The following is a 27,612-nucleotide window of genomic DNA, read 5'->3' on the forward strand; positions in this document are numbered from 1 at the left end:
CGCCTGTGTTGCTTCCGTCGCGCCGGGCGCGGGCTCCGAGGCGGCGGGGATGGGCTCCGAGGCGGCGGGGATGGGCTCCGACGCGGCGGGGACGGGCTCCGACGCGGCGGGGACGGGCTCCGAGGTGGCGTGGCTGCTGGAGGCCGTGGACTTTGCAGCCAGGAAACACAAGGAGCAGCGGCGGAAGGATCCGGAGGGCACCCCCTACATCAACCACCCCATCGGTGCGGAACCCCCCGGTGCTGCGTCCCGCTCCCGGGAGACCCCCGCGGCCCCTCTCTCCCACAGCACCGTTCACCCTGGGGTCCGTTCTGCCCCGGCGCGCTGCCACCCCCCGGGAGCCCCTCAGCCTGGTCCCTGGAGAGAGCCGTGTCCTTTGTCCCTGCCACGTTCTTCGGCCCGGTGAGGGCAGAGCTGCCGGAGCACTGCGGCCCCGGCCCTGCCAGGCCACTGCCCCACCTTGGGGCAGTGCCACCCCCGGGCCCTTCCTGCATGCCCAGCGGAGCGTTCCCCGCGCGGGACGTGCCCGTGGGCTGGGCTCTGGGAAACCTCCGTGCCCACCGAGCGGCACAGTCCCCGTGTCGCCCTGCGGGCCCGGAGCTGCCTGCTCCCCGCTGCCTGCTCCCACCTTTCCGTTCCCCCTGCAGCCGTGGCCAGGATCCTGGCGCACGAGGCCGGCGTGACGGACCTGGTGGTGCTGCAGGTAACGCCGTGCCCTGCCTGCCCTGCCCTGCCCGGGCCCCGCACTGCCCTGCCCGAGCTCCGCACTGCCCCTCGTGCCCCCCCGCCGCAGGCCGCGCTCCTGCACGACACGCTGGAGGACACGGCCACCACGCCGGCGGAGCTGGAGGCGCGGTTCGGCGCGGCGGTGCGGCGCGTGGTGGAGGAGGTGACGGACGACAAGCGGCTGCCCAAGGCGGAGCGCAAGCGGCTGCAGATCGAGCGCGCTCCCGCCTGCAGCCGCCGCGCCAAGCTGGTCAAGCTGGCCGACAAGCTGCACAACCTGCGCGACCTGAACCGCTGCACCCCGCAAGGTAGCGGCTGAGCCCCGGACCGGAGCCGGGCACCGGGGGCACGGGGGGACCGGAGGAGCCGGGTACCGGAGCGGCACCACGGGACGGGGCGGTGCTGTTGGCCACGCCGAGGGACAGAGGAGCCTCGCGGCTGCACCGGGCCGGGGGGCGGTGCCGGCAGTGTGTGTATGCCGGTGCCGGTGGAACCGGGACCGGGGCGGCGGGGCCGGAAGTGACGTGCGCCATCCCCGCAGGGTGGTCGGAGGAGCGCGTGCAGGAGTACTTCCGGTGGGCGGCGCGCGTGGTGGCCGGGCTGCGCGGCACCAGCGCGGCCCTGGAGGGGGCGCTGCAGCGCCTGTTCGAGGAGCGCGGCGTGCCCACGTGACCGCCCGCCTCCGCCAATAAACGCGCGCGCAGCTCTCAGCGTCCCCGCGTCGTCATGGTACCGCGCCGTTCCGCCGCCGCCGAGTTCCGGCCGCGCCGCGCCCGCGCTCGGGCGTTCCGGTGGCGGGCCGGCTCCCGCCATGGCGCTGGCCGGGCAGCGCGACGCGCCCGAGCCGCCGGACTTCGGCATCCTGAAGCGGCTGGCGCGGGACCAGCTCGTCTACCTGCTGGAGCAGGTCCGGGGCGCGCACCGCGCGGCGGGCGGGCGGGCGAGGGGAGCCGCGGCACCGGCGCTGGGGCGGGCGCGGGAGGGCCGGGCCGGGCCGGGCAGCCGCCGGGTGCCGGCCCATGCCCGCCCGCCCGCAGCTCCCCGGGAGGAAGGACCTGTTCATCGAGGCCGACCTGATGAGCCCCCTGGACCGCATCGCCAACGTGTCCATCCTGAAGGTACCGCGGGTCCGCTCGGGCCGGCCCCGCCCGCGCCGCCCGCGCCCACCCGCACCTGTCCCTGCAGCAGCACGACGTGGACAAGCTGTACAAGGTGGAGACCCGGCCGGGCCCCGGCGCCAGCGACCAGTGAGTGCCCCGCGGGCCGGGCACTGGGCAGGGCCGGGCAGGGCAGCCCCGCGGCCCGGCCCGGTCCCAGCGGCCTTTCCGTGCCGCAGGTTCTGCTTCCTGGTGCGGCCGCGGGTCCGGACCATGCGCTTCATCGCCGGTGAGTGCGGCCCCTGCCGCCGTGCCCGGCCCGAGGGGCGCTGGGCGAGCCCCTCACGGCTGTGCCCTGAGCCCGGGCGAGCGGGCTGTGCCAGCCCGGGGGAGCGGTGCCCGACGGGTGGGCAGCTGTGCAGGGGCTCTGCGGGGTGTTCACAGATATTGTCAACGCCGACAAGATGTCTGGGAGGAGCAGGAAGTACAAAATCATCTTCAGCCCCCAGAAGGTCAGTGGGAGCCACAGTGTTCCCCCATCACTCTGCCTGCCCAGCCTTTTCACCTTCCACCCGTTCTATAGGCACCAAAATCGTTTGTTTGTAGTTTAAGTAAACACAAGTGTTGTGACACCTGGGAAGGCGCTGGGCCCCTCCTGCTCAGAGCCTGCCTGGCCCTGAGGGTCTTCCCTTCCCCTCCAGTTCTATGCTTGCGAGATGGTGCTGGAGGAAGAGGGGGTCTTTGGTGGTGAGTAGGCTGCAGTGCTGGCTCAGGGTAGCTGACACTGCGAGATCCCAGTTAACTCCCAGTGCTGGGATCCCCGTGCGGGCAGGGACAGGAGGGTGGGCAGGGAACATGGGTTCTCTCGAGGCTGGCTGCCGGCCTGAAAGGACAAGTGTGCCCACACAGCATCAGCCCCTCTCTTCTGCCCGAGGAGAGGAGGGTCCTGCCACCCATCCTGTCTGAAGCTCCACAGGCCCTGTTTTGGGGCTTCTGTGATTTCTGGGGCTCTTCCTGCCCAGGGCTGCATAACTGTTGCTGTCCCTGTCCCGGACACAGATGTCACCTGCGATGAATGGTCCTTCTACCTGCTGCCCCTGGATGAGGACATCATTAGCATGGAGCTGCCCGAGTTCTTCCGTGACTACTTCCTGGTCAGTGGGACGTTGTGCTGGGGTGACAGCCCATCCCATCCTCCTGCCTCACTGGGGCTGGGGACAAGGTGCTGCTAGGGATGAGGCGTGTGGCACCCTGCTCAGCCCTCAGCCTGCAGCACGGGCCCCGTGGACTCCCCAGGGGCAGCTTCTGTGGGGCAGTTCCTGCTGAGTGCCTGGGATGAAGCTCCCAGCTCCGTGCCCAGCCCAACCCCAGCTGTGGCAGTCCTTGCCAGCCAGCTGCCCACACTCGCTGCCTCGTCCCGCAGGAGGGAGATCACCGCTGGATCAACCCAGTCGCCAGAGCCCTGCAGTTGCTGAGCTCCCTTTACGGCCCCTTTGGGAGGACTTACGGCATTGGCCGCTGTGCTAAGGTGTGGCTGGCACCAGGGGTCCCCTGGGTCCCCATCAGGGCTGCAGGGACCTGGACCCCATCAGCCACAGGGCAGCACATCACAGAGGTGTCTCTGCGCTGTGCCTCCTCCTGGGCAGGCTTTTGGGGGTCCTGTATGCCAAGGTGGGCAGCGGAGGGGCTCACTTCGGTGTGGCGGAGCCCCTGTGCCCCGAGGCACGGAGCATTTGTGCCTGACCTTGGCTGTCAGCCCTGCTGTGTGCCAGGGCCCTTGGTGGGAGCCTGGGGCTGCTCCCCGCCCTGGCACCCTCTGCCCCTCACAGATGAGCTATGAGCTGTGGCGGGACTTGGAGGAAGAGAGCGAGAGTGAAGGCCAGGGCAGGAAGCCCGAGATTGGACACGTCTTCCTCATGGACAGAGGTGGGCTGAGGCAAGGGCAGTGGCCAGGGCTGCCTGTGGGCAGCACATCTCCCCGAGGGGCAGGGAAGGCTGTGTGGGGCCGCAGGAGGAGCGAGAGGGCAGCCTGGCTCCGGCTCTCCCCGCAGACACCGACTACGTGACAGCACTCTGCTCCCAAGTGGTCTACGAGGGGCTGGTGGACGACACCTTCCGCATCAAGTGTGGTACGTGACCTCTGTGCCTGGGGCTCTGTGCTCACACCTCAGGGCTCTGTGCTCACAGCAGGGCAGCTCAGGGCTCTTCACTCAGGGCTCTGCATTCACAGCTTGGGGCTCTGTGCTCACAGCACGGGGCTCTGCACTCACCTGGCCAGCGTCTGCAGGGTTTGTGCCTGGCATTGTCTGGCACCGTGCTGTTCCCACAGGGGCAGTCCCAGCGTGGGGTGCTGCTGGAGGTCATTCACAGAGAGTCCTCACTTTGACCAAGTGACTGGGCTGGTACCCCCCTCCCTGTCTCTGCTGCCTCTTACAGCAGGGCTCGTGCACGTGGGACAAAGCAGCTCTCCATTTTTCCCTGCAGGCAGTGTGGATTTTGGGCCAGATGTCACCTCTTCTGACAAGAGTATTAAAGTGCTGCTCAATTCCCAGGACAAAGTGAGTCCCCTTGGTGGGAGGAGGCACAGTGGAGCATTCCCTCCCCTAAGCTTGAGCAGCTGGAGGCTGCTTGGAGCATGGATTCAGGCACAGAGACCAGAGAAACCTGGTGCAGCTCCACTTCTGAACCTGCCAGAGTCCCTGCATGCAGGGCTGTGTCACAAATGAGTGTTTTAAGGTCACTGAAGGAATCCCCAGCAAAGGCATCTGCAAAAACAGGTTTAATGTAAAAGCTGCAGCATGACAAAATTCATTGGCAAAGTTCTAAATTGTTAAAGCACACAGATAAAAAGCAAAAAAAAAATATAAATCAATGAATCCACATCAAAATCAACCCAAAAATATCTACATGGAGGTCAAGGTGGGGAATGAGGGGGGAATCAAAAGAATAGAAAAGGAATACAGAAGAGCCTCCTGTTGAGTCATGGGGTTCATAGTTATTTTCCATCCTGGCCACAATTCAGGTTGTATTTTTACTATGGAATTTGAAAATGAAAATATTACTCCATGTGGGTTTTTACTCGGGTTACAAAAATAAGTTTCCCAGGCTGTTCATTAAAAAGCAGGAGGTGGTTCCTAGCAAGAGTGTTTCTGCTGAGCTGGGAGGACCCAGGACATCAGGGCTGATCCCTGAGGAGCATGTCTCAGATCAGCTGTGGCTGGGCTCAGAGGGACACACTGGCACTGCTGTGCTGCCAGCCAGGGCTCCGGGGCATGGGGTGGCACGTGGCCCGCGGGTTGTGCGAGCATGGGCCCTGGGCTCTGTCTCCAGGGCTGCAGCCAGCCGGGCCCTGGCAGCTGTGGTGCTTCCCCAGGTGTTCAGCCAGATCCGGAACGAGCACTTCTCCAGCGTGTTTGGCTTCCTGAGCCAGAAGTCACGGAACCTGCAGGCGCAATACGACGTGAGTGTCCCCCGGCACGCGCGTGGCACCGTCCCTCGCAGCCCGGCCACGACCCCTGCTCTCCCTCCCGCAGCGGCGCCGGGGCATGGACATCAAGCAGATGAAGGACTTCGTGTCCCAGGAGCTGAAGGGACTGAAGCAGGAGCATCGCCTGCTGAGCCTGCGTAGGAACCTGGGGGAGGGGCCCTCGGCTGTACCGCGCGTGCCGGGGCTGCGGGGAAGGCAGGGGCTTGGGGGTCCTGGATGGGCCCGGCAGGGCAGGGGCTGTTGGCATGTGCTAATAGTGCCTGCAGAGCCCTTTCCCCTCCAAAGCTGCTCTGTCTCTTGGCTGTGTAGATATTGGTGCCTGTGAGTCTATCATGAAAAAGAAAACCAAGCAGGACTTCCAAGAGACCATCAAGGCTGAACACTGTGAGTGCTGCTCCATCTGTGCCCACCCCGCCCCAGTCTGACCCACGGCCTGGCTTGCCCCAGGCCCAGGCAGCCTCATGCCTGGGTGTTCCCTGCCTGGCCACATCCTCCCAGCCTCTTTTTCTGGGGTTGTGTCAAGATCCTAGGTAGGGTCAGGCTGCGCTCTCTGAGAGAGAACGTGTGCTGGGGTGGGGGCCCCATTCCCTGGGGTGTTGGGAGGGCAGCGGAGCTCACAGCCCAGCTCAGCGGGCTGGCAAGAGCCCTGGGCTGATGCTGTCTGTGCCCCTGCCGCAGCGCTGCTGGAGGGCTTTGACGTCCGTGAGAGCACCAGCTTCATCGAAGAGCACATTGACCGGCAGGTGAGAGCACGGGGACGCCTGCTGAGCCGCCCCGCCCTGCCCCGCTGAGTCCCGCTCCCCACAGGTGTCCCCCGTGGAGAGTCTGCGCCTCATGTGCCTCCTGTCCATCACGGAGAACGGTGAGCAACGCTCTGCTGGGCCAGCAGGGCCACCGAGCCCCAGCCCGGGCACGGGGCTCACCTGGTGCTCCCCACAGGTCTCATCCCCAAGGACTACCGCTCCCTGAAAACCCAGTACCTGCAGGTGAGGGCCAGGAGTCACTGCTGGGCAAGGGTAGGGTCCCCTCCCTGCGCTCCTGGCCACGAGGCGCTGGGCAGCAGCGCTCCTGGGGCTGAGCCCCAGCACGCCTGGGTGTCTGCAGGACAGACCCTGCCTGCACAGGCTCACCGTGAGCCCCAGCTCCACCTGCGCCTGCGCTGTGTTTGCTGGGGGCTCTGAGCACAGAGGGGCTCTGTCACAGTGTCCCCTGTGCCTCGCCGCAGAGGGCACAGCCTGTCTGCTTCCCGTGCTGGCAGACAGGCCCACACTGACGCTGCTGCCCCGTTCACAGAGCTATGGGCCCGAGCACTTGCTGACCTTCCACAACCTCAAGCGCATCGGGCTGCTGACTGAGCAGTCAGCTGGGGAGACCCTGACAGCCGTGGAGAGCAAAGTCAGCAAGCTGGTGACAGACCGTGCCGCAGGTGAGCCTGCCCCGTGTCCCTGGCAGCCTGGGAAGGGCAGCTGCTGGCCCAGAGCTGGCTGGAGGCATGTGGCAAGCGTGTCCCCAGCGATGGTGCTGCAGGCAGGGCAGTGGGCTCTGCCCTGGGGGCACCGGAGCTGGCAGCCACCACAGCCATTCTCCAGAACACACAGCTCTGCACACCTCTGCCAGCCTGGGCTGGGATCCAGGCAGAGCCTCTTAAGGTGTTTCTCCTCGTCATGTTTTCCAGGAAAGATCACTGATGCATTCAATTCTTTGGCCAGGAAGAGTAATTTCCGAGCCATAAGCAAGAAGCTGGGGTTGGTATGTCCTCAAGGGGTGCTGGCTGGCCACACTGCCCACAGAGCAGAGAGCTCTGCTAGCCTGTGCCCAGGCTGCAGGTTTGGTACCGCAGGGGGACACAGCTCAGGGCCAGAGCTGCTGCAGCTGCTCCAGGCAGCCTGCGGGCTTCTCCTGGGGGCTGGGGGCCACTGCCAGCTTTCCTGCCCTCTGTGCTTCCCCCACTCTGCCCTGGTCCTGCGCCCTGTGAGTGTGGAGCAGCACTGGGCCTTTCCTTGCCCCCTTCAGACAGCAGTGGCACTGGGCAGGCAGCCCTGTGTCCTCCATCCTGAGGCAGAGGTCCTAGGCTGCTGGCAAGGTGACGTTTCTGGGGCATTTCAGGGACAGTTCTGTCCCTGGCTCCTGCTGCACAGCCCACCCAGGCCATGTGATGGTGGGGCAGGAGGTGGGGACGGAGCCGTGCTCCAAGCATTTGTCTCTCCTCACCCCTGCACCTCTGAGGGGCAGTGAGGCCCCAGGCAGCCTGGTCCTGTACCCCTGGTGTCCCCTGTCACCGCAGATCCCTCGGCTGGATGGCGAGTACGACCTCAAAATGCCTCGGGACATGGCCTATGTTTTTGGCGGGGCCTACGTGCCCCTGAGCTGCAAAATCATCGAGCAGGTGAGCCCGTCCACTGTGGGCACATCCCGCAGCCCTGCCTCGCCTGGGGAGCGCAGCAGGGCTCTGCCCAGGGCTGGGGCCGATGGTGCCGCTGCTCCGAGCGCTGGGCCGTGCCCAGAGCCAGCCTGAGCCTGCACTGACCCCCAGGTGCTGGAGCGCCGGAGCTGGCAGGGCCTGGAGGAGGTAGTGCGGCTGCTCAACGGCAACGAGTTCTGCGTCTCAGGTACTGGGGGGCCGGGCGGCGGGGCCGGCAGCCGGCACGGCCTACAGCACCCTGCCCTTGCAGACAGCACTGCGGAGGACAGCCCTGCCGGGGAGTCCCAGCGCGTTGTCCTCGCCGTCTTCCTGGGGGGCTGCACCTTCTCAGAAATCGCGGCGCTGCGCTTCCTGGGCAAGGAGCAAGGTAGGGGCCGCCTGGAGCGGGCAGGAGCCGCCGCAGCTCGAAGCCAGGCGGGCTCTGTGCTCTGCTCGGCGAGTGGAGCCCGCGGGCACGGGCCGGCAGTGCCGGTGCTGCCCGCAGCGCTGCCGGGGCACCAACGCGCCTTCCCTGCAGGGTACAAGTTCATCTTCTTGACCACGGCCATCACCAACAGCGCCCGCATGATGGAGGCCACGATCGAGGCCAAGGCCTGAGCCCCGTGGGCAGCGCGCCAGTAAAGATCCGTGCTCACACCGACCCGGCCTGCGGCTGTCTGTGTGCGGCCGGGCACTGCGGGAGCGCGGCCCCCCGGGACCGGCGCGGCCCTGAATCGGGACGGGCACGCGCGGGCAGCTTCCGGGGACGCGCCGGCGCGGGCACGCGCTGGCGGCTCCCGGGGACGCGCGGGCCCCGCCCGGGCGCGGTCACGGCGCGCTGCCGGATGCAGGCGCGCGGGGGCGCCGTTACCGCGCAGGAGGCGGCGGCGGTCTCGCTGCGGATTGGCTGGAAGCGCTCAAGGCTCTGCGCTACCATTGGCTGGTGGCTGGGCGGGGGCGCGGCCCGGTTGGCGGTTGTGGGCGGGGCCGCGGCGGCGCGGCAGCCAATCAGCGCGGGCGGGGGGAGTTCGAATCGGCGGAGCGGCGGCGATGGAGCGCGGAGCGACCAGGAAAAGGTGCGGGACCGGGAAACATGAACGGGAACGGGGAACCGGGGGGAACCGGGCTGCGGGCACAGCTGGGTGCAAGCGCTGCGCGCCGGGGCGGGCGGTCCCGGCGGGACGGGCGGAGGCTCTCGGGCCCCGAGCCGCCGCCGCCGCTGACGGCCCGCCGTGCCCAGCGAGGTGCTGGCGGCCGAGGCCGTGTCCTGCCTGAACCGGGCCATGGCGGCGCTGCGGGACATCTGGGAAGAGATCGGCATTCCCGAGGAGCAGCGCCTGGAGCGCACGGACGTGGTCCGGAAGCACATCAAGGTGAGCGCGGCGTCACCGGTTCTTCTGTTGAGCCGCGCAGCGGCAGCCCGGGACCCGCCCAGCGCGGGGCCGGCTCTGCGGGGAGCACCGGGGGTCTCCGCCCGGCTGTTGCCGCTCTCCGCCCTCGCCCCGTGCAGCCCCGGGCTGCCCTGCCTCTGACCACACCTGTGCCGCAGAGTCTCCTGGACATGATGGTGGCGGAGGAGGAAAGCCTGAAGGAGCGGCTGCTGAAGAGCATTGCCCTGTGTCGGAAGGAGCTGGACACCCTGTGCAGGGAGCTCCAGCTGGGCCCCTTTGAGGTGAGCTGTGGGACCCTGGTGTTGTTCTGGCAGCACTGCTGCTGCCTGGCCTCTGCCTGGGTGTCCCAAGAGGCCAGAGCTTAGAAGGCAAATATCCATCCCAAACTGCTTTTCTGGGAGCTTGGTAGAGCTAAGGGCTTTGTGGCCCCTCACAGGCCAGCACTGGTAGGGGGTTTGTGGTGTTCTCCAGCACACTGTTTTGTGTGTTGCTGGTGTTCATGCACCTTCCTGGGGAGCATCTCACTCAGACCCAGGCCTGGCGGCCCCGGGCTTTGCATAAAAACCTGAAGCATGAGCCAGGTGTGGGAGAAGTCTGGAACAGAGCTGATTTCTGGCCCCTTGCAGACAGAGGAGGAAAGCACCATCCTGCAGATGGAGAAGAACCTGCGCACATGTGTGGAGGTGCTGCAGAAGCAGAAGCGGGACCGCAAGCAGGAGCTGAAGGCCCTGCAGGAACAGGACCGAGCCCTGTGTGATATCCTGTGCACAGCCCTGTTCACCATCGACACCGGCAGCGTGCCCAGCCTGGAGGACCTGGACCGCTACCGGCGCCATGTGGCATCCCTCAGCACCCTGAAGGTGAGCCTGCAGGGTCAGGGGGCCTGAGGGGCTCACAAGGGGCCCCTGGTTCCTGACACCACCCTCGCCCTCAGGAGCAAAGGCGGGAAGAATTTGTCACCAACAAGCGTCAGATCATTCTGCTCATGGAGGAGCTGGACCACACTCCGGACACCAGCTTTGAGCGGGACGTGGTGTGTGAGGATGAGGAGGCATTCTGCCTGTCCCAGGACAACATTGTGGCCCTGCAGACGCTGCTGCAGCAGGTCTGTTGTGCTCTGAGGCAGTGCTGTGGCTGCCGCCGTGTCGAGAGCGGGCGCTGGGCTCTGGCGAGGCTGTGTGTCCGAACACGGGCCGCTGGGGAGCTCTGGCGTGCCGGCACGGCCCCGCGGGCGCGGCAGGCTCGGGCTGATACCCGCTCCCTCTCGGTGCAGCTGGAAGCCCGGCGGGCCCTGAACGAGGCAGTGTGCGCGGAGCTGCGCACCAGGATCCTCGCGCTCTGGGAAAGGCTGCAGATCCCCGAGGAGGAGAGACAGGCCTCGGCCGTGCACCTGGCCGGGTCCAGGGCGCGAACCAGGAGAGCTGTAAGAGCCCTGTTGTGCTTGTGGAGGGAGGGCTGGGGGCAGCAGCTCTGGGATCTCACGCTCCTGGTTGCTCAGGGAGACCAAATTCTGGCCAAATTCTGCCTGCTTGGAGGGAGGTGCTGGAGGTTGGTGCTGGCAGCTGCCTCATTCTAGAGAGCGGCTCACGCAGAAGATGAGCCCTGTTCTCCCCTCTTCCTCCCTGACCTGTGCTCTGCTCCCGGCACAGCTGCAGCAGGAGGTTGACAGTCTGGAGGAGCTGAAGCTGCGGAACATGAAATCCGTCATCCACGCGATCCGGGCAGAGCTGGCTGACTACTGGGACAAATGCTTCTACAGCCAAGAGCAGAGGGAAAGGTTCAGCCCCTTCTATGATGGTGGGTGCTGGCCATCCAGGCAGATCTGGGGAGGAATCCAGGGGTTCCAGCAGCCCCCTGACCTGGCTGTTGTGCCCTTCCAGAGGATTACTCAGAGAGCCTGCTCGAGCTGCATGACGCTGAGGTGGGCAAGATGAAGATGTACTACGAGACACACAAAGATCTGTTTGAGGCTGTTCAGAAGTGGGAGGAGAACTGGAAGCTGTTCCTGGAGCTGGAGGTATTGTCCAGGCTGGAACATGTGGGGTCATGGCTCAGCGTGTAACTCTGCTCCCAAGGGAGAGCGCTCTGGGAAGGAGCAGGGAGCCACTGGGAAGCCGTGATGGGCCAGTACAGGGATGAGGTGCTGTGTTTTGAGCACTGGGGTGTTTGTGCAGGGCTGGCTTCTCTGGGGCCTTCATCACATGTGGTTGAGGGGATTGGGTGGTGTGTTTGTGTCGCTCCTGACCACCCTTCTCTACCAGAGTAAAGCAAGTGACCCCAGCCGCTTCACCAATCGAGGAGGAAACCTTCTGAAGGAGGAGAAGCAGCGAGCAAAGCTGCAGAAGACGCTGTCTAGGGTAGGTCCAGCCCTGGGGAAGGACCTGTGGTCCCACTGACACAGAAAAAGGGATCCTTGGGTGTGGGGACACCTGTGTTTAGGGCAGCCCCTACACTGCCCTCATGTTCTGATCAGCTGCAGGAGGAGCTGGAGAGGAAGGTCCAGACCTGGGAGGAGGAGTTCAAGGGAGCTTTCCTGGTGAAGGGGCAGCAGTTCATGGAGTATGTGTCAGAGCAGTGGCAGCAGTACCGTCTAGAGAAGGAGAAGGAGAAGCAGGAGCGGGTGAGTGCAGAGCTGAGCACGCTGGCTTCTGCCTGGGAGTGTCCCTGGCTCCTGCCTAAGAACACCAGCCTAGGGGTGTCCCTGCTGGGCCCCAGCCACTGCCCTGGGCTCTGCCTGCTCATTCCCAGCTTGGAAGCTGCAGGCAGTGGGGCTGGTGCCCGTTGCTGTCACATCTGCGTGGGCCAAGGCCCTTTCTGGCCCCAGCTGTGCCAGAGGTGACACTTGGCTCTGGATACCTGTCAATCTCTGATGAAGTTCCTGCTGTGTGGCTGTGCTGGGCTGCCAGCAGGGCAGTGCCCACAGGCAGTGTCACACAGACACACCAGCTCCGTGGTGCTCTGGTGTGTAAGTGCAGCTGTGTCCCACAGCACCTGAAGAAGAGCCGGGAAATGGAGGCAGAGATGCTCTACGGCAGCGCCCCACGGACACCCATCAAGCGGCGCATGCTCAGCCCCCACACCCCCGCCAAAGCAAGCAAGGTAAAATGTCCCTGCAGAGCAGGGGCCTGCCTGGAGCCGAGCCCTCCCTGCCTGGAGCTCTCCCTGCCTGGAGCACAGCCCTGGGCTGGCTGGGGCCCACCTGGAGCCGATCTCTCCCTGGGCTGGAGCACGGCCCTGGGCTGGCCCTGGGGAGGGGCCGGGCACTGCAGCCGCGTGGGAAGATGTCTTGTGTGACGTGTGCCCTGCTTTCTCCTCAGCTGCACGGCACCTTCAGTGCCAGCACCACATCCAACAGCACTGTTCGCTCAGCCTTCGGGGGAGCCGTCTCCCACTCACCCACAACTCGGTTGCCACCCTCCGGGAAGAAGGTGAGTCCCTGCCCGGGGCTGGGCTGGAAGGGGCAGCTGAGCTGAGGTGGTGCAGCTCCTCTTGCTATCACCCCATGGTGCACTGCCTCCCCTGCTGAGCCCCTGTTTGTCTGCATTCTGCTCTGTGGGGCTACTGCCATCCTGCTGGGGTGTTTCTGGGACCTGAGGGAGGACTGAGCATCCTTGTCTAATGAGGCATCCCTGCCTATGGCAGGGGGATGGAATGAGATGGGCTTCGAAGTCCCTTCCCACCCACATCATTGCAGGATTCTGTCATTCTGTGCTGAATGTTTCAGGGGCCAGAATTGGACCCCATAGTCTGGAGAGCTCCTGGAGCCTGGCACTGCTCTGGCTCCTCGGAGCGATGGGTACCAAAGCTGCTGCAGCTCTCCTGCCTCTGCTCAATTCCTGCATCCCTTAACTGTCCCCAAACTCTTCCCACAGTTCAGCCGGGCCCGGACCCCCACTCGCACGGCAGCGAAGCCCCCCCGACGCAGGCTGAGGGAGCAGAACAAGGAGAACATGTCCCAGCTGGACGGAACCACCCTGAGCGGTGGGTGCACCCCCAGAGCCCCTGCCCAGCGTAACCACAGCGTTAGTTCTGTTGCCAGCACCTATTCTGAGTTTGCGGTAATTCACCTCTTCTAACCCACCCCCCGCTGCACAGCACAGGACCTCTGCTCCCCCGTGTCCCCCGCTCTCCCCCAATGTCCTCTCTCGGGCTGCTCCTGCCCCTGCCTGTGACTCCCATGGAGAACTCCAAACTGAGTTTGGAGCCGGTGGCAGAGGGCCCTGAGCAGCCATGGGGACAGGCCACCAGCCCAGAGCACAGGGACACAGCTGGGCAGGGACAGCTCCAGGGCACAGCCCCGAGGGTGGAGTGAGCAGAGGCTCAAGGGGGGCTGCTTTCCTCTCTCAGGGTGGGCGACCTTGGGGGGCCCTGGGCAGCCTCTGTCCTCCCATCAGGCTGGGCTGAGCCAGAGATTTACCTCTGTGTGGCGCTACCAGAAGTTTTTTACCCTTTATAAATTTTAGTAAAGAAAGGCATTAATGTTAATTGGCTACAAGCTCCCATAGATAGGTCCCATAAATAGCTCCCATATTAATTTGTATTCCATCTCCTTTTGGCAGCCTGGCTTGCCTCTCTCTGTCCGCACTGAACTGAGGCAGCAGCCCCCTCCCTTCCCTCATCCCTCTCCTTTCCCCACTTCTTGTTTCCACAGCGCCAACTTTCAAAGGCTTCCAGCTTTGAAAGCACTTCCCATGTTCTCAACTCCACCACCAACAATGCCGCGTGGTGAGGCCCTGGCCCGGCAGCAGTGCAGGGCCTGCAGCACCGCCCGCTCCCGGACAACCCTCCCCTCCGCTGCTGCTTTAGAAATGTGCTTTTATTTAAAAAAAAACGTCTAGATGTTGTGAATAAAGTCCTTGTACAGCCCCAGTCTCTGATCGGAGACCGGCACGGGGCGCGGTGGGAGGGGCGGGGCAACCCGACTGCGGGGCGTGCCCATCAGCATCAGCCAATCAGAAGTGGCGCTCAGCGCGCATATTTTTCTGGCCAAGTCCGGCAGCCGCAATCTGCGTCCTGATTGGCCAAATAAACTGGACACCGTGCGGTGATTGGCCAGACAAAAGCAGGCCAAATAATTTCCTGATCGACCAAAGAACCCCCTGAACTGCCAGTGCTCATCCGGATTGGCTGAAACCGCAGCCCCAATTCGAATCCCGATTGGCTGAAACAAACGAGCGCGCATGCAGCTGTGTTCTGATTGGCCGAGCGCCGATGCGCTCCGGCCGCACGGTTATTTGGGCAGAACCAGCGCAGCGCCCGGATCCCCAGCGCAGCGCCCGGATCCCCAGCGCAGCGCCCGGATCCCCAGCGCAGCGCCCGGATCCCCAGCGCAGCGCCCGGATCCCCAGCGCTCCTTCTCCGCCCTGCCCGTGGCACCGCACGGCCTGGGGCACCTCCGGGCTCAGGTGGGGGTCCCCGGCTCCAGCTGTGTGTCCCAGCCCCTCACAAATTCCTCTGCACCCCCAAAGGAGCAGAACGGGCCTCAGTTCTGTGCCAGCGCCGCTCTGCCAAACATCCCTGAGTGACCACCGTGGTCACACAAAGCCCGCCCCAGGACGGCTGCACCGGAGCCGGCTGTGCTGGAACGTATCTCGCACACACCAACACTGCAGCCCTTACAGAAAAGTGAATTTAATAAACACATCCAGCCTGTCCCAGGGTGTCCCTGGCCCTGATGCAGCTGCAGCCCTACTGCAGCGTGTCCATCAGGTCACTGTGGGCTAACTCAGCCCCATCCTGTGCTACAGGGGGCTGTCTGCCCTGGCCCTGAGGATGGAGCGGTCCTGGAGCCAGTCCTGCAGAGCCTGCCTTCATCCTACTCTGGCAGCACCCATGGGTCCTGGGGCCCTCATGGCTCCCGCACACGTACATAGGTGGTCCAGGGCCCACATACCACCTCCTCCACACGCAACCCCTTGGCCACCAGGTGCTCAACACGGCGTGCCTGGTCAGAGCTGATGTTGTTCCCGTGTCCCAGCTGTCCATATTTACCTGCAGACACACAGTCACGGCATAACGTGGCCCTGGGGCCTCACAGGGCAATCGCTCCTGGTGTGTGTGGGGAGTGAGGAAGGGACACAAGAGTCCCCAGCAGAGATGGAACTTGTACAGCGACAGAAGAGCCAAGGATGAGACAACAGGAATCAGAAGCTGCTCCCGGCAGGTTGTACAGTCCCAAAGCAGAGGTGCCACTTACCCCAGCCCCAGGTGTAGAGCTCCCCGCCTCCTGCAACAGGGACAGCACCATCAGACAGCACCCACTGAGCTCCATCCCCACAGCCCTCCCCCTGCTCCCGGGGCACTGCCAGGTGGGTCCTGGGGAGCCCTGGCACCTCTCAGCACCCCTGCCTCGCTGGACACTCACGTGTGACCACGGCTGTGTGTCGGGAGCCACAGCTGACCGCGCTGACCTCCAGGTCCTGCGGCAGGTCCAGCAGTGCCGGGAACGCCTGGATGGAGATGAATGCAGCATCCTCGGGAGCCTGCTGCTCCCGGCGGGGCATCAGCTCAGTGCTCCCTGCAGAAGAGGTGCCAGCAGCATCGCTCACAGGCTCGAACCGTGCTGGCCCTGCTCTGAGCTGCTGAGGCTGTGCAGGAACCCGGCCCAGCCTGGCCTCAGCCTGGCCAGCAGCACTCACCTGTGCCCACGTCCTCATCTCGCGCTCGCTCCTCTGCCAGCGCCTTGGAGGGCAGAGCCAGCTGCCCTGACTCGTTCCAGCCCCACACGTACAGGTCTCCAGCCTCTGCAGGGTGGGGGGAAACACACCAGGCAGAGCTCAGCCCTGGGCCGCGCTCCCTGGCAGCACTGGGTGCTCCAGGGACACCAACAGCCCACGCTCCCCAAGGCAGGCCCTAGCAGGGCCATGTGCTGCCAGCAGCATGCCAAGCTGCCAGCCCAGCCCGGCCCTTACCACTCACGCTGGCCGAGTGCCACCCGCCAGCCGCCACCGCCTGCATGGGCACCCCGGCCAGTGCCTCCACCAGCCGCGGCTGCAGCTCCGACTCCAGCAGCCCGTGGCCCAGCTGCCCATGCCTGCAGGGACACAGAGGGACAGACAGACACGCACACAGCCCGCTGCTTCCTGCCCACAGTCCCCACCAAGCCCTTCCTGCTGCCACCAACCCAGCACCAGGCTGGCAGAGCCAGAGCAGCTGAGGGAACAACCACGGCTGAGCAGAAGAACCAACCCCAGCAAGAGGGAAAAGCCAAGTGCCAGTGAGAGAGTGATGCCCAACAGCAGACCACCACAGTTACAGCCAGGGGTGTGTGGGCAGCAGGGGGACACAGCACCAGGCTTTAGTTGTCAAAGATGGGGCAGAAGCAGGAGGGGCTGGCAGGAGCTGCAGGGGTGAGAGGAGCAGTTCAACTGCAGAGTGGTGCTCTGGGGAGCTTCAGCGTGACAGCTCAGGAATGTCAACAGCTGTGCTGATGCACGCCACTGGAACGGCTCTTCACATTCCATATGGGAAACCTGCAGAGGACTGAGGCAAACAGACACTGGAAGCTGACGGGCAGGGAAGGCCATGCTGCAACAGGAAAGTGGTTCTGGGCACTCCATCACGAGAGGCTAATGCTGCCCACAGCCAGCAGCAAGAGAGGGACTCCAAACGGGTGGCTGGGCCAGCACCTGGCTATCACACAGCACAGCTGTCACACTGTGGGACACACTGGTGTGAGAGGAGTTGCAGCTGTGCTGAATAACCAAATTCCAAGAAAGTTAATCCTCAAGTACACATCCCCTCACGTAGAAACCTTTCCTCTGAAGGGAGGGCAGGAAGAACTAAATACCGTAGTGTCTGCAAAGCAACAACTGCTGACGTAAACTGAGTGTCATGGTTGCCATGAGCTGTGTTTGCTGCCAGCTAGCCCGGAGCCAGCAGGCGAGGAGCAGGGACCGGGGCAAAATGTTCCTCAGCAATGAGATCAGGGAGGGCTCTGGGCCAGGGCACGCAGCTCTGTCACACATGATCAGTGCTGGGTTTGTCTTCCCTAAGCAGCAAAGAGGAACACAGCAACCCTCCACTCCACAGATGAGAACAACCTGCTCCTGTGGCCAAGCCTCCTCACGCACCAGCAGAACGCAGGGATCCCGGGCAGGGGGACCTGCGACTGGGCTCTCCACACCTTTTGGGAAAAGCTGCTGACTGGGGCAGCAAATGCACAGGCAACCCCCTAGTGAGCAACTGTCCTAGAGTGACTTTATGATGCTTATATCCCCAGTAATCTGTTCTGTTTATGCTGGATATTAAGCTCTGCGCTTTTAACACTGGTTCTGAGAGTGAAAGAGGGAAAAAATAAATGAAGTTTGTTTTCAAAAACTGCGCTCACTCCCCCACATCCTTCTCCTAGACTGTGTTGTCTGCAGCACAAACAGAGAGCAGGAGAAAGCTCTCCTTTGCTTTTTAGTTAGTTTTTTTTAGCTAGCTGAGTTGTGAAGTTCCCTAGACTATGATTTTTCTTTTTCTCAGAACTGTTCAAACCTACTCTAAACTGAAAATCCAAAAGAACACCAAGAGCTCACACCTATAACCTGCCAAAGCCTAGGATGTTGCATTCCATAGCCAGACAGTCTAATAAAAGACTAAGCAAGCCAACCTACACCTCACAAAAAAAGCTTTCTAAATATGCCATCTCTTTAGAACAGCAAAATTTTTTATTTGTTTAATATTATTCATTTTTTATACTTGTGAATACTTTGCTTATTAAATAAACAGTTTTCCACTTTTCTCCAAATAAATCTTTTCCTGAACCAATTTAGGGGAGGGCCCACTTGAATTTATTTTCTAAAAAACTCCATTCAGAAACTTCCTCCCAGAATTTACTCTAAACCAAAAGAAATACAGAAAGAAACACCTTTGTGAGAATAAACTGAGCAGTGGCACCAGACATTAAATGCACCCAAGTTCACCTGCTGGAGGACATGGGCTGGAGGCTCTTCCCAAGGGGTTCACTGCCCTCCCACTGTACCAGAGGGACCTGGCACTGAACTGTCACAGACTGATGGAATCAATCTCCAGTTCAGAAACACAAGAGCTTTGCTGCCAGCAGGTGTTGTGTGGCAAGTTACAGAGGAGCAGGGACAGGGCAGGGACCTTGATGGTCATATACCCCAAATGTCCTCGGAGACTGTCCTTTGGGAGCCAAAAGTCAGAGCAGAGGCCAGAGTCAGTAGCCAGAGATCTAGAGAGGAGACAGGGCTACCCATGGGGACAGCAAGGGTGGACTCAGCGAGAAAAGGGGCATGGGCAGGCCAGCACTCCCCAGGAGTAGCCATTGATTTGGGATGCCTGCGCCAGGGGGACCTGGCTCTGGTGAGGGACAGATTCCATCAGCATGTGCATGAGCACTGGGCACCTGCAGCTGGTACCCCAATACTTCTGTCAGGTGTAATGTAACATTCCCAAGTCCACCCCCATGGGAAAGTCAGGAGGCATATCCTGGCCCCAGGCAGTGTGCACAGGCTAATGGGGGCTCAGCCCCTGAGGTGACCCCCATTCCGACACCCTCTGACCTGCATGCCCCCGAAAGACACCCCATCTCCCCCACATTCCTTCTGTGCTCTTGTGCCCCTTCTGCATCCCCATCGTTCTCTCTGCATCGCACCAGCACAATGCTTGTCCTGGAGCTCCTGAAGGCCCACCCGCTGCCGTCCCTCTCCCGCACCCGTGTCCCCACAGCCCTGCTCACCTGCCGCCGCCCCAGGTAAAGACCTCCCCGGCGGCGCCCAGTGCGAGGGCGTGTTCCGTGCCCAGGACCAGCCGCCGGGCCCGCACGCCAGCCGGCAGCGCGGTGAAGAAGGGCGGCCGCGGCGTGGCGAAGCCGCCGGGCAGCAGCGGCAGCGGCTGGCGGGGCTGCGGCGGCAGCGCGCGGCTCCAGGCGGGCTCGTCCCGCGGCGCTCCGTCCAGCGCCGCCGCCCGCCGCCAGGCGCCGGCCGCCGCCGCGCCCCGCAGCACCAGGTGCGTCTCGGACGGCAGCGCCTCGGCCCAGCCCGGCAGCCGCCGCCGCAGCCCCGCGCTCCGCACCTCCAGCCCCGCGCCTGCCGCGGCGGCACCTCAGCGACCCGCCGGGGTCTGGGGCACGGGACGGGGACGGCGCGGGGTCTGGGGGCACAGGACGGGAACGGCGCGGGGTCTGGGGGCACGGGACGGGGACAGCGCGGGGTCCGGGGGCACGGGACGGGGACAGCGCGGGGTCCGGGGGCACGGGACGGGACGGTCACCGGGGGAACCGGCGGGGAGCAGCCCGGGGGAACCGGCGCGGGGGCAGGGCTGGGGGGTCCCATCCCGCGGGAAGGGGCGGACAAGACGAACAGGGGAGCCGCGCGCGGCCGCGCACGGTGGGAAGGGGACCGGCCATCCCGGGGGAAGCGGGCACGGGCCGGCCAAGGGCCGCTCCGGCCCCGAGGGACGGGACCGCGAGCCGGCGGCGCTCACCGGTCTCCACGACCACGTAGCTCCAGGCGGGCCACACGCGGGAGATCCCCTCGGGGCCCGCCTCCAGCCGCCACGGGCCCGGGCCCGGGCCCGGCTCCCCGGCCGCCTCCTCGGGGCTGAACCCGAACGCGAGCCAGACACCGGCGGGCGCCGCCATGGCTGGGGCGGCACCGGCAGAGGAGGGGCCGGAGATGACGGCGAGGGGCGGACGGACAGACGGAGACCGGGCCGTGGTCCAAGAGCAGCTTTAGTGTTACCGGGGGGGCTAGCTCCGCCGCGCCGCTCCCGCCCCGGCTCGGCCCTCCCGGCTAAGGCAGACGGTGGCAAAGGCAGCGGCAAGCCCTGTCCTCCCCCTCGGCCCGGGCACCGGGCGGGCGCCGCCGGGGGCAGCGTGGCCCCAGCCCCGGGCAGTGCTGAGCCAGCTCCGCGTGCGGCCAGACCCGCCAGGGCCGGCTAGAGAGCAGCGTGTGAGCTCCGGCCTCGGCAGCGTGTGCAGCAGTGTGGAGCCCCGGGGCTCTCAGGCATGGTCGGGGTTGGGCTTGATGAGGCCATGAGCCACTGCATGTGCCAGGCTCTCCTGGGCCGCCTGGGCCACCCGCGGTTTGTCCTTGTCCTTGGCGAGCACAGAGAGGATCTCCAGCATCTCGCTGGCAATGAGCTGCTCGGCCACCTCCCGAGCAGCTGCCATCATGTTCATCACCACCACGGCACCACGGTGCTGCAGCTCCGCACTGGGGCTCAGCAGCAGGGCCTGCAGGATCTCCAGCCAGTGTACCGTCTGCAGGGGAGTGCGGCCAACATCATCAGGGACCCCAAGAGAAGGGTCCCAGCTTCCCCCCTACAGACCCATCTCAGAGTTGGGCCCAAGTTTCCCTGTCTTCTGAGGCCAGAGTTCCCATGCTGGGGAGGGAATATGAGACACAGGGTACTCTGTTAGGGTGCACTCACCACCTGGGGAATCCGCTTGCAGATGGGGGGATGCAGGGTAGTCAGCATGGCCAGGGTCCCGGAGGCTGCCCGCCGCAGCTTCTCATCCTCCTCCCCACTGTACAGGACCATCAACTTCAGCCGGTCACTGCCCTCAGCCAGGAACAACTCTTGCACCTGCACAGGGGAAAGAGGAGGGATCAGGGGGGTGTGGTAGTCCAGCAGTCCAGCACAGACCCCAGCCCATCCCAGCCTTCACCTCCTTGCTCATGGCCATGTTGCACATGCACTCAGTTGCGGCTAGCCGGATCAGCTCGTGTTCCTCAAACATGTACCCCTCAATCATGGGCACAGCCCGCTCTTTCAGGATCTTCTGCCTGGAAAGTAAGAGGGCAGTGAGCGTTCCCTGACCAGGGCAGCCTGCCAGGCCCAAGGGGACAGCTAACTGCCCTCTTCCCCCAACCTACCGCAGCCTCTCGCTGATGCCAGCCAGGTTGGTCAAGGCCATCAGCCCCTCAAAGTTCTCCAGGCCCGTGCGCTGCAGGTGCAGGAGGCTGACCAGGGGCCGCACCACCTCATAGATCTGTGGAGACACAACACATGGGACTGAGTGAATGCCTACTGCTGCTCCCACCTGAGCCCCTGCCTGGAAGACCCAGCCCCCAGCCCCAGCACTCACCCGCTCCCCAGGGAATGCCATCTCCGGGTTGGAGGTGATGGTGATCTTTGCTAGGGCCTGCGCTGCCTTGGTCTGCCCCACCTCAGTGCCCTCCAGGGACAGTGGGATCAGAGCCTGGGGGCAGAAAATGCAGTTTGTCCTGCAGCCAAGGCCACAGCACCCAGGGCAGCCACAGCTTTACCCAGCCTCATGTCCAAGGGAGCCAGTGCAGCCCTGTTAACAACAGAGCCCCAGCTCCCCCAAGCCCCAGCACCCCTGGAGCACAGCAGGGTCCATACTCTCACCTTGCCTCCTCCTTGAGCAACCACACCACCCCGGTCTTCTGCCTCCTCCACCAGTGCCAGGAACACTCTAAGGACCAAGTGGGACTTGCTGCAGCACTTTGATAGTCACAGTGGGCCCAGGCTGCACCAGACTCCTGGACATCCCCCCTACTGTCCAGAAGCTGGCCTTCACCTCAGGCACATAAGTTCACCAACAGGATGCCAGCAGCCTGGGAACCCAGCTCCCTCCTGTCCCCGGCAGGCCGCACCTGGAGATCAGCTCCCGGCAGGAGCTGGTGAGCGCCGGGTTCTCACTCTTCACCATGCAGGCCAGAGCTGACACCACTCCAGCCACCAGCAGCTTCCGCACCCGCCGCTTCACAAACTCTGGCTTGTCCTGTCCCACAGGTAGGGTCACACTTGGCTCAGGAGCACCAGCACCTGGTGAGGTGCCCGACCCCACCCCTGTGGGCCTCAAGGACACCGTGTCCCCACCTGGACCCCAGGCTGTGTCCCACCCACCCACTCTCCCACTCTCCCCCTAAGCACAGCCATGCCCTGCTCACCTTGGGGTGCTGCTCCGGGATGTGCTGCTTGGCATACTTGGCCAGCTCCAGCATCTGCGGGTCCGGCTCCTCATGGTCATAGCTGTTGGTGCAGTTCACCAGCGTGGAGGCAACAGCATAGAGCACACTCCTGTCCTCTGACTGTGGCGACAGTGGGCACCTGTCACACTCACAGCAGGAAGGAGCAGCCAGGACTGGAGCCCACCAGCTTCTCCCACACATCCCCCTCAGAGCATGAGCCCCACACCTGCTCCAGCACATTTCCCTGGTGCCAGGGTGCCCATCCCACAGCTCCTGGTATGCACCTTGGCCAGCTGGAACATGGCCTGCATTGCTGCCTTGTCCTCCACAAACTCCTCCTTAACATCTGCATCGAAGGTGAGGTAGGCCAGGCCCTCAACAGCCCAGCGCCGCGTGCCCGCGTCGATCGCCTCGTTGCAGAGCCACCTGGGAGAGGGGTCCCTGAGCCTGGCTGTGGGGGCTGCGGACAGCCCAGCTGCAGGGATCCCAGCTGTGGGGCACCCTGCCCACCTGCCACCCCCCACACCTGGCCCCGCTCACTTGCGGCACTGCTTGGCTAGCTTCATGGTGGATCCCTCAGCAAACTGCTTCATGCTGAAGTCCGTGCCTCCAGCAGATCCCAGCTTGCAGAGCCCCTGCAGGCAGGAACAGAAGTGTGGGAGCACGAATGAATGTAGGCAACCTGATGTGTCTCCTGGACCCACAGCAGTGGGGAGCAGCGCTGTGAGCGGTGGTCCCGCACCCACAGCCCACCTTAGGGCTCAGCCCTGTCCCACCCTGTCCCACCGTGCTCACCACAAGGGCACGGATGCGGATGCTGTCCCTCTCGCTGTGCTTGTAGATCTCCTTGAGCAGGTTGACGCCGTTGGCCGTGATGAAGGAGGCGCGCTTGGCCTTGTCGGCTGCGTGGATCAGCGCCTCCACCGCTACTAGCTGGTGGGCCTCGCGGACAGAGGCGCAGAGGGACAGCACACTGTCCATGATCCCCTCCAGCTCTAGCACCCTGTTCCCTGCATCTGAGGGACCCTGCAGCAGGCACGACACTGTCTGAATGGCCCGCAGCTTTCCCGGCAGCTCGTGCCCCTCGAACCAGCTCCTTCAGGGAAAGACCACCAGAAAGGGTCAGGATGATCCACCTGCTTCTTCCTGCCCCACCTGCTGACGCCCCCCACAGCAGGTCCCCAGTCAGCTTTGACCCCCTGACAGGTGCTGCCAGGCTGCAGGTGACAAAACCCCCGTCACTCCCAGGACACCCTGGCTCACCTCACATAGTCCTCACACAGACGGTGGAAGTTTTCCCTCTCGGCATCACACTTCAGGTCCTCATACAGTTTGCTCAGCAGAACAGAGGTGCTCATCCGGCTGTTCTCTGTCACAGGCAGGCTGCCCGCGCTGCCACACACTGTGCTGCCCACCTCTAGGATCTTCTTCAGGCCTGGAAAAGGTCAGACAGCCCAGTGAGGGGCGCAGTGGCATGAGCAGACCTGGGGCAGAGGAGCACGATGCCCCAGCAGGACATTGCTAGCCATTCCACTAACCCTGATCAATCACCCAGAGGCTCAGGCTGTTGTTGGTCTCCTTTGGTGACTTCCTGGGCACCACCTTGATAAGCAGGTTGAGGGCGTTGTCACGGCCATGTGCTGAGGCCCCTTCCACCACTAGCAGCTCCAAGAGGTGCTTGATCAGCAATTTCAGGTCCCTGGAGGAATCTTCCAAAAAAGACAGTCCCCAGCAGTCAGCACCCTGGGCACAGCCTCACCCCCACTGCAGCACAGCTGGCAGAGATGCTGCCATGACCAGGGGCTTCTGCCTCCTGTTAACCCTGCATCAGAGCCCAGCTTTGCTGCAGGGAGCAGTGACAGGGCAGCAGCAAAAAACCCCATGGCACCTCTGCACCTACCTGCATCTCTCCCCATACAACAGCCAGCCAAGGCAGCCCACACTCACCCAGCACCACTGCATCCTCCTTCCCGCGGAAGTCTTTCTGCAGCCCCTCCTTCAGGGAGTCAAACATCACGTGCAGCAGGTTGCAGGCAGCCAGGGACACCTGCTCATGCTCCACTCCCAACACCGCTGCAAGACGGGGTGCTCCCAGTTCTGCCAAGATGGCTGTGGTCTGCAGGTACAAGCACACCTGTCTTCCGGAGGCCTTGGGAAAGCCTGGCCGTTTCCCCGCCCCTTATCAGGATGGCTTCCTCTCACAAGTTCAGGCCTGGCAGGTAACAGCTCAGAGCTCCCCTGTCTGACACTCTGCAGCCTCCCCAGCTTTGCCCTGGGCCCAGCCATAGGGTGTGGTGGGACCTACACGAGAGCGGTGGCCGGAGCACAGTCCCACCAGTGTGCGCAGGGCTGCCAGCATCAGGTCAGCCTTGGCCGTGTCCAGCAGCTGCATCAGCAGCCGCACACCGTCACTCTGGAAGATCTTCTCTGCTCCAGCCTCTTCTCGAGCCAGCACGATCAAGTTCTGCGCAGCCTGGGGAAGGAGAGTTCTGTCTGGGTCATGGCAGCACGTTGTGCACCAGCAGCTGCAGGCACCCACCCTCCGGCCCTGTCTTGGGGAGCATTCTGAGGGGGGCAAGGGCAAGCCCAGGCAGCACCACTCAGCCACCGCTGGCCCAGGGGCAACAATCCTCCCCTCCTCTCCTCCCAGCCACAGCACTACGCCCCACTCCCTGAGCTCAGACTTTCTGCTTCTTGTCCGCATCCTTTTCTTCAAGATCCAGCAAGATCTGGAACATCTGCTCTACTTTCGAGTCCGTGCAGGACATGGCCTTCATCTGCAACAGAGCAGAAAGAGTGGCTCAGTCCTCCCCAGCTTCTCCTGCTGCCCACAGCCACAACGGGCCAGCACCTCCAGTCCTCCCTGCCAACCTTGTCGTGCATGCTGCTGCCCAGGGTGCGCAGGGCCTCCTGGAAGGCCTTGTTCCTGGGCTCCAGGCTGACGCAGCGCTGCAGGTCCCTGATGGCCTGGTCCAGGCGGCCCAGATGCTGCAGTGCCTGGCTGCGGCGGAACAGCGCCTTCACATCCCGGCCGTCAGCCTCGATGGCTGTGCACAAGGGGTCAGTGGCAGAGCCCGGGGCCTGCCCCCACGGGCAGCTCAGGGACTGGTCCCCCAGCCCCACGGACAGTACCTTTAGTCGCATCAGCCTCCGCCTTGGTGTAATCTTCCTGTGGAGAGATAGGAGAGAAAAATGCCTGAGCACTGCTGGCACAGGCCCCACACAGCCTACACCCCTAACTTTGGGGACTGGGGACAGGATGAGAACAGCGTTACTGTAGACAGGGAGCCAGCACAGTGTTTTTCCCACCCTGTCTTTCCCAGAGTACAGCCCTCAGAAGGTGTCCAGGGAGCCCTACGGCCCCCAGAGCTTTTCAGGCACTTCTGGTCTCCTCAAGCCCCTAAAGTTCCTCGTGTTCACCCCCTGCCCCAGACAAAGATTCCCTGCAAGAGATCAGAGACACTGTGACTGCCTGAGAACAGCCCCAGCCAGCCGGGCAGGTTCCTGCAGGCCGCAGGGCCGCTGCCGCCCGCGCTCACCAGCTTCAGGTAACAGGCGGCGCGGTTGCGGTGCAGCACGGCGCGCTCGGACGCGGTGTCGCTCAGGCTCAAAGCCTCCGTGTAGGCAGCGAGGGCAGCCCCGTGATCCCCCGCCTGGAACAGCGCGTTACCCCGCGCCCGAAGCTGCTCCGCCGTCACCTGCCGAGGGGCACCGGCTGGGACACAGCCCCGGGCCCGCACGGACCCGAGACAGGGACCCCCGGGACAGGCACCACCGGGACCCCCGGGACAGGGACCCCGGAGACAAGAACCCCCAGGAACAGGGACCCCGGGACAGGGACCCCGGAGACAGGGACCCCCGGGACAGGACCCCGGGACAGGGACCCCCGGGACAGGGACCCCCGGGACAGGACCCCGGGACAGGGACCCCCGGGACAGGGACCCCCGGGACAGGACCTCTGGGACAGGGACCCCCGGGACAGGGACCCCCGGGACAGGAACCCCCAGGGACAGGGACCCCCGGGCCCGGCCCCGCCCGGCCCTGCTCACCGGCTCCTCCATCGCGCCACGCCCGTGACGTCACCGCCGATCGCCTGGGGAACCCGGACGCCACCGCCCCTGCCACGTGACGGGGCGCGGCCGGAGGCGGGCGGGCCGAGCCTGCAGCGCCGCCCCGCGGCCCGGAGGTGCCAGCACCGACCGGCGGCAGCCCGGCGTGTGTCCCCGCGTGTCCCCGCCACGCATCCCCCGCCACGCTGCACCCGGAGAGCGAGTATCCCCCGGTACAGACCCCGTACTTAGCCCCGGAGCCCGAGTGTCCCCCCCCCCCCCCCCGTACTTAGCCCCGGAGTGCGAGTATTCCCGGTACAGCCCCCGAACTTAGCCCCGGAGTATGAGTGTCCCCCCGTACTTAACCCCGAACTTAGCCCCGGAGTGTGAGTGTTTCCCCGTACTTAACCTCGTACTTAGCCCCACAGATCGAGTGTCCCCCCAAACCCCCCGTGCTGCACCCCGGTATGAGCGTGACCCCCCGTCCCCCAGGGTGCCGTCCCCCCTGCGCACAGCCCTGCCCTGCCCGTGGCCGCCCCTCAGCAGCCCCGGCCGGGGCGCGTCCCGCGGGGGACACGGTGCGAAGGACGGGCGCCGGCCGGCTGCCCCCGCGGGAGCCCACGGGGCACGCGGCAGGCGCGGGGCAGCAGGCGGCCGAGGTGGCACCGTCGGGTCCAGTAGAAGTGGCAGAGGTCGATGGCCATAAGCAGCAGGACAAGGAGCCCATAGAGCCCCACGAAAGGCAGGGCCAGCGGGTTCCTGCAGGGTGGGGCACTTCAGGAGGGGCAGCCCCATTGGTACTGGGGAGGGCCATCCGAGGCCCCCTGAGGGCTTCAAAAGATACCACAGCCCCTGCCCCAGCAACCAGGAGAAGCCCCTGGGGGTGTGCCAGGAGTCCCCAGGGCCCCCCATCCTCAACAGCATGGCCACTTGCAGCCCTGCTCACCGGAGTAGACCAGGGCTAGCCAGGCTGGAGAGGTTCACTCCAGTGAGGGCTTCCAGGGCCACTTGAGAGCAGCAGGACTTTAGAGTGTCCAGGCTGGGCTGGCAGCAGTAGCGGTGGCCGGGGGGGTCGGTCAGCCGCGGGCAGTAGAAGCCGGGGTGGAAGCGGCCATCAGGGCCCACGTAGCCCTCGCAGAGGTGCAGGTTCTGCACCGAGACTGCAGCGGGGAGCACGCATTGGAGAGGGCAGGGAAGGAGAACACAGGAATTGTGCAGTGCCTGTAGGACAGGCTCCAGCGACATGCTCTTTGCCATGATGCAGCAGAGCAGGGACTCCCAGTCCCAGCAGGGCTGGGCTGGCCTGGGCTGAGGGCTCCCCAGCCCCAGGGAGCCTGGCTAACCTGGCACAGGGCTACCTGGCTCGGCCCTCAGAGCAGGCTACACCCCACGAGGCAGCAGTGGCGGAGCAGAGCTCCCCTGGCACTGCCTTCTGGTGCCATGGCCCTGTGTATGCTGTGACCTCCGGTGCTCACCAAGGCCTCGGCAAGGGCAAACGTGGGCAGGGGCGGTGCTGGTGGCAGAGAGGAGGGGAAAACGCCCAGGACATCAGGTCAGCCCCCAGCCCCCGT

At 64.3% G+C, this 27,612-nt stretch overlaps 6 protein-coding genes across 8 annotated transcripts; 3 read left to right on the forward strand and 3 right to left on the reverse strand.

The window, feature by feature from the left end:
* The first annotated feature begins 41 nt into the window (after positions 1-41).
* HDDC3 (HD domain containing 3) lies at positions 42-1,441 on the forward strand. The gene is made up of 4 exons (XM_021541807.2): positions 42-224; positions 648-703; positions 794-1,034; positions 1,268-1,441. The coding sequence occupies exons 1-4, from the start codon at positions 50-52 to the stop codon at positions 1,396-1,398; spliced, it is 603 nt and encodes a 200-aa protein (XP_021397482.2). The 5' UTR covers positions 42-49; the 3' UTR covers positions 1,399-1,441.
* A 53-nt stretch (positions 1,442-1,494) lies between these two features.
* VPS33B (VPS33B late endosome and lysosome associated) lies at positions 1,495-8,372 on the forward strand. 2 transcript variants are annotated; one of them, XM_021541806.2, is made up of 23 exons: positions 1,495-1,633; positions 1,764-1,844; positions 1,915-1,973; positions 2,063-2,112; positions 2,268-2,335; positions 2,525-2,570; positions 2,883-2,977; positions 3,247-3,351; positions 3,653-3,749; positions 3,875-3,952; positions 4,308-4,381; positions 5,197-5,283; positions 5,357-5,447; positions 5,620-5,694; positions 5,989-6,053; positions 6,118-6,172; positions 6,250-6,296; positions 6,604-6,736; positions 6,986-7,059; positions 7,595-7,696; positions 7,844-7,919; positions 7,983-8,099; positions 8,250-8,372. In XM_021541806.2, exons 1-23 carry the CDS (start codon positions 1,538-1,540, stop codon positions 8,327-8,329), a joined length of 1,851 nt encoding a protein of 616 aa, XP_021397481.2. In that variant the 5' UTR covers positions 1,495-1,537; the 3' UTR covers positions 8,330-8,372. The 2 variants fall into 2 exon arrangements, with proteins under 2 accessions (XP_021397481.2, XP_021397480.2); XM_021541805.2 differs by having other exon boundaries at positions 1,504-1,633; positions 1,912-1,973.
* A 274-nt stretch (positions 8,373-8,646) lies between these two features.
* PRC1 (protein regulator of cytokinesis 1) lies at positions 8,647-13,971 on the forward strand. Its single transcript, XM_021541809.3, has 14 exons — positions 8,647-8,787; positions 8,952-9,084; positions 9,261-9,383; positions 9,729-9,962; positions 10,037-10,207; positions 10,376-10,525; positions 10,752-10,899; positions 10,983-11,119; positions 11,364-11,459; positions 11,576-11,722; positions 12,091-12,201; positions 12,420-12,530; positions 12,975-13,160; positions 13,754-13,971. Exons 1-14 carry the CDS (start codon positions 8,762-8,764, stop codon positions 13,829-13,831), a joined length of 1,851 nt encoding a protein of 616 aa, XP_021397484.1. The 5' UTR covers positions 8,647-8,761; the 3' UTR covers positions 13,832-13,971.
* A 746-nt stretch (positions 13,972-14,717) lies between these two features.
* RCCD1 (RCC1 domain containing 1) lies at positions 14,718-19,721 on the reverse strand. Its single transcript, XM_021541852.3, has 7 exons — positions 19,537-19,721; positions 18,791-19,139; positions 16,014-16,135; positions 15,741-15,845; positions 15,467-15,619; positions 15,299-15,328; positions 14,718-15,093 (listed from the first exon to the last, which is right to left on the reverse strand). The coding sequence occupies exons 1-7, from the start codon at positions 19,691-19,693 to the stop codon at positions 14,951-14,953; spliced, it is 1,059 nt and encodes a 352-aa protein (XP_021397527.2). The 5' UTR covers positions 19,694-19,721; the 3' UTR covers positions 14,718-14,950.
* Positions 19,722-19,765: 44 nt separating this feature from the next.
* UNC45A (unc-45 myosin chaperone A) lies at positions 19,766-26,115 on the reverse strand. Of its 2 annotated transcripts, XM_021541811.2 has the most exons (20): positions 26,042-26,115; positions 25,532-25,690; positions 25,125-25,161; positions 24,864-25,039; positions 24,677-24,769; positions 24,298-24,465; positions 23,940-24,108; positions 23,531-23,701; positions 23,256-23,427; positions 22,788-23,088; positions 22,533-22,627; positions 22,277-22,418; positions 21,972-22,112; positions 21,675-21,802; positions 21,427-21,493; positions 21,143-21,256; positions 20,931-21,046; positions 20,723-20,840; positions 20,485-20,640; positions 19,766-20,314 (listed from the first exon to the last, which is right to left on the reverse strand). In XM_021541811.2, the coding sequence occupies exons 1-20, from the start codon at positions 26,051-26,053 to the stop codon at positions 20,054-20,056; spliced, it is 2,796 nt and encodes a 931-aa protein (XP_021397486.1). In that variant the 5' UTR covers positions 26,054-26,115; the 3' UTR covers positions 19,766-20,053. The 2 variants fall into 2 exon arrangements, with proteins under 2 accessions (XP_021397486.1, XP_021397487.1); XM_021541812.2 differs by lacking the exon at positions 25,532-25,690 and having other exon boundaries at positions 26,042-26,078.
* On the reverse strand, positions 26,072-27,286 carry LOC110476692 (protein shisa-like-1). Its single transcript, XM_021541853.2, has 3 exons — positions 26,988-27,286; positions 26,664-26,800; positions 26,072-26,247 (listed from the first exon to the last, which is right to left on the reverse strand). Exons 1-3 carry the CDS (start codon positions 27,284-27,286, stop codon positions 26,072-26,074), a joined length of 612 nt encoding a protein of 203 aa, XP_021397528.2.
* Positions 27,287-27,612: the final 326 nt, after the last annotated feature.

The sequence above is a fragment of the Lonchura striata genome, chromosome 11 (assembly GCF_046129695.1).
Source record: "Lonchura striata isolate bLonStr1 chromosome 11, bLonStr1.mat, whole genome shotgun sequence".
Lineage (NCBI taxonomy): Eukaryota > Metazoa > Chordata > Aves > Passeriformes > Estrildidae > Lonchura > Lonchura striata.

What these genes read in the sequence shown, in the direction of transcription:
- HDDC3 (XM_021541807.2), top strand. Translation starts at nt 50, where the DNA reads ATGGGCTCCGAGGCGGCGGGGATGGGCTCCGACGCGGCGGGGACGGGC. An exon ending in CTACATCAACCACCCCATCG is followed by an intron (nt 225 to 647) that starts GTGCGGAACCCC and finishes TTCCCCCTGCAG; the next exon opens with CCGTGGCCAGGATCCTGGCG. An exon ending in CGGACCTGGTGGTGCTGCAG is followed by an intron (nt 704 to 793) that starts GTAACGCCGTGC and finishes CCCCCGCCGCAG; the next exon opens with GCCGCGCTCCTGCACGACAC.
- VPS33B (XM_021541805.2), top strand. Translation starts at nt 1,538, where the DNA reads ATGGCGCTGGCCGGGCAGCGCGACGCGCCCGAGCCGCCGGACTTCGGC. An exon ending in GACCATGCGCTTCATCGCCG is followed by an intron (nt 2,113 to 2,267) that starts GTGAGTGCGGCC and finishes GGGTGTTCACAG; the next exon opens with ATATTGTCAACGCCGACAAG. An exon ending in AAGAGCACATTGACCGGCAG is followed by an intron (nt 6,054 to 6,117) that starts GTGAGAGCACGG and finishes CGCTCCCCACAG; the next exon opens with GTGTCCCCCGTGGAGAGTCT.
- PRC1 (XM_021541809.3), top strand. Translation starts at nt 8,762, where the DNA reads ATGGAGCGCGGAGCGACCAGGAAAAG. An exon ending in CGCGGAGCGACCAGGAAAAG is followed by an intron (nt 8,788 to 8,951) that starts GTGCGGGACCGG and finishes CGCCGTGCCCAG; the next exon opens with CGAGGTGCTGGCGGCCGAGG. An exon ending in TGCCACCCTCCGGGAAGAAG is followed by an intron (nt 12,531 to 12,974) that starts GTGAGTCCCTGC and finishes CTCTTCCCACAG; the next exon opens with TTCAGCCGGGCCCGGACCCC.
- RCCD1 (XM_021541852.3), bottom strand. Translation starts at nt 19,693, where the DNA reads ATGGCGGCGCCCGCCGGTGTCTGGCTCGCGTTCGGGTTCAGCCCCGAG. An exon ending in GCACTCGGCCAGCGTGAGTG is followed by an intron (nt 15,846 to 16,013) that starts GTAAGGGCCGGG and finishes CCCACCCTGCAG; the next exon opens with AGGCTGGAGACCTGTACGTG. An exon ending in AGATGAGGACGTGGGCACAG is followed by an intron (nt 15,620 to 15,740) that starts GTGAGTGCTGCT and finishes CCTCTTCTGCAG; the next exon opens with GGAGCACTGAGCTGATGCCC.
- UNC45A (XM_021541811.2), bottom strand. An exon ending in CCGCCTGTTACCTGAAGCTG is followed by an intron (nt 25,162 to 25,531) that starts GTGAGCGCGGGC and finishes ATCTCTCCACAG; the next exon opens with GAAGATTACACCAAGGCGGA. An exon ending in GCAGCAGCATGCACGACAAG is followed by an intron (nt 24,770 to 24,863) that starts GTTGGCAGGGAG and finishes GCTCTGTTGCAG; the next exon opens with ATGAAGGCCATGTCCTGCAC.
- LOC110476692 (XM_021541853.2), bottom strand. Translation starts at nt 27,286, where the DNA reads ATGTCGCTGGAGCCTGTCCTACAGGCACTGCACAATTCCTGTGTTCTC. An exon ending in GCTAGCCCTGGTCTACTCCG is followed by an intron (nt 26,801 to 26,987) that starts GTGAGCAGGGCT and finishes CCCACCCTGCAG; the next exon opens with GAACCCGCTGGCCCTGCCTT. An exon ending in CCGCGCCTGCCGCGTGCCCC is followed by an intron (nt 26,248 to 26,663) that starts GTGGGCTCCCGC and finishes CTCCGGGTGCAG; the next exon opens with CGTGGCGGGGGATGCGTGGC.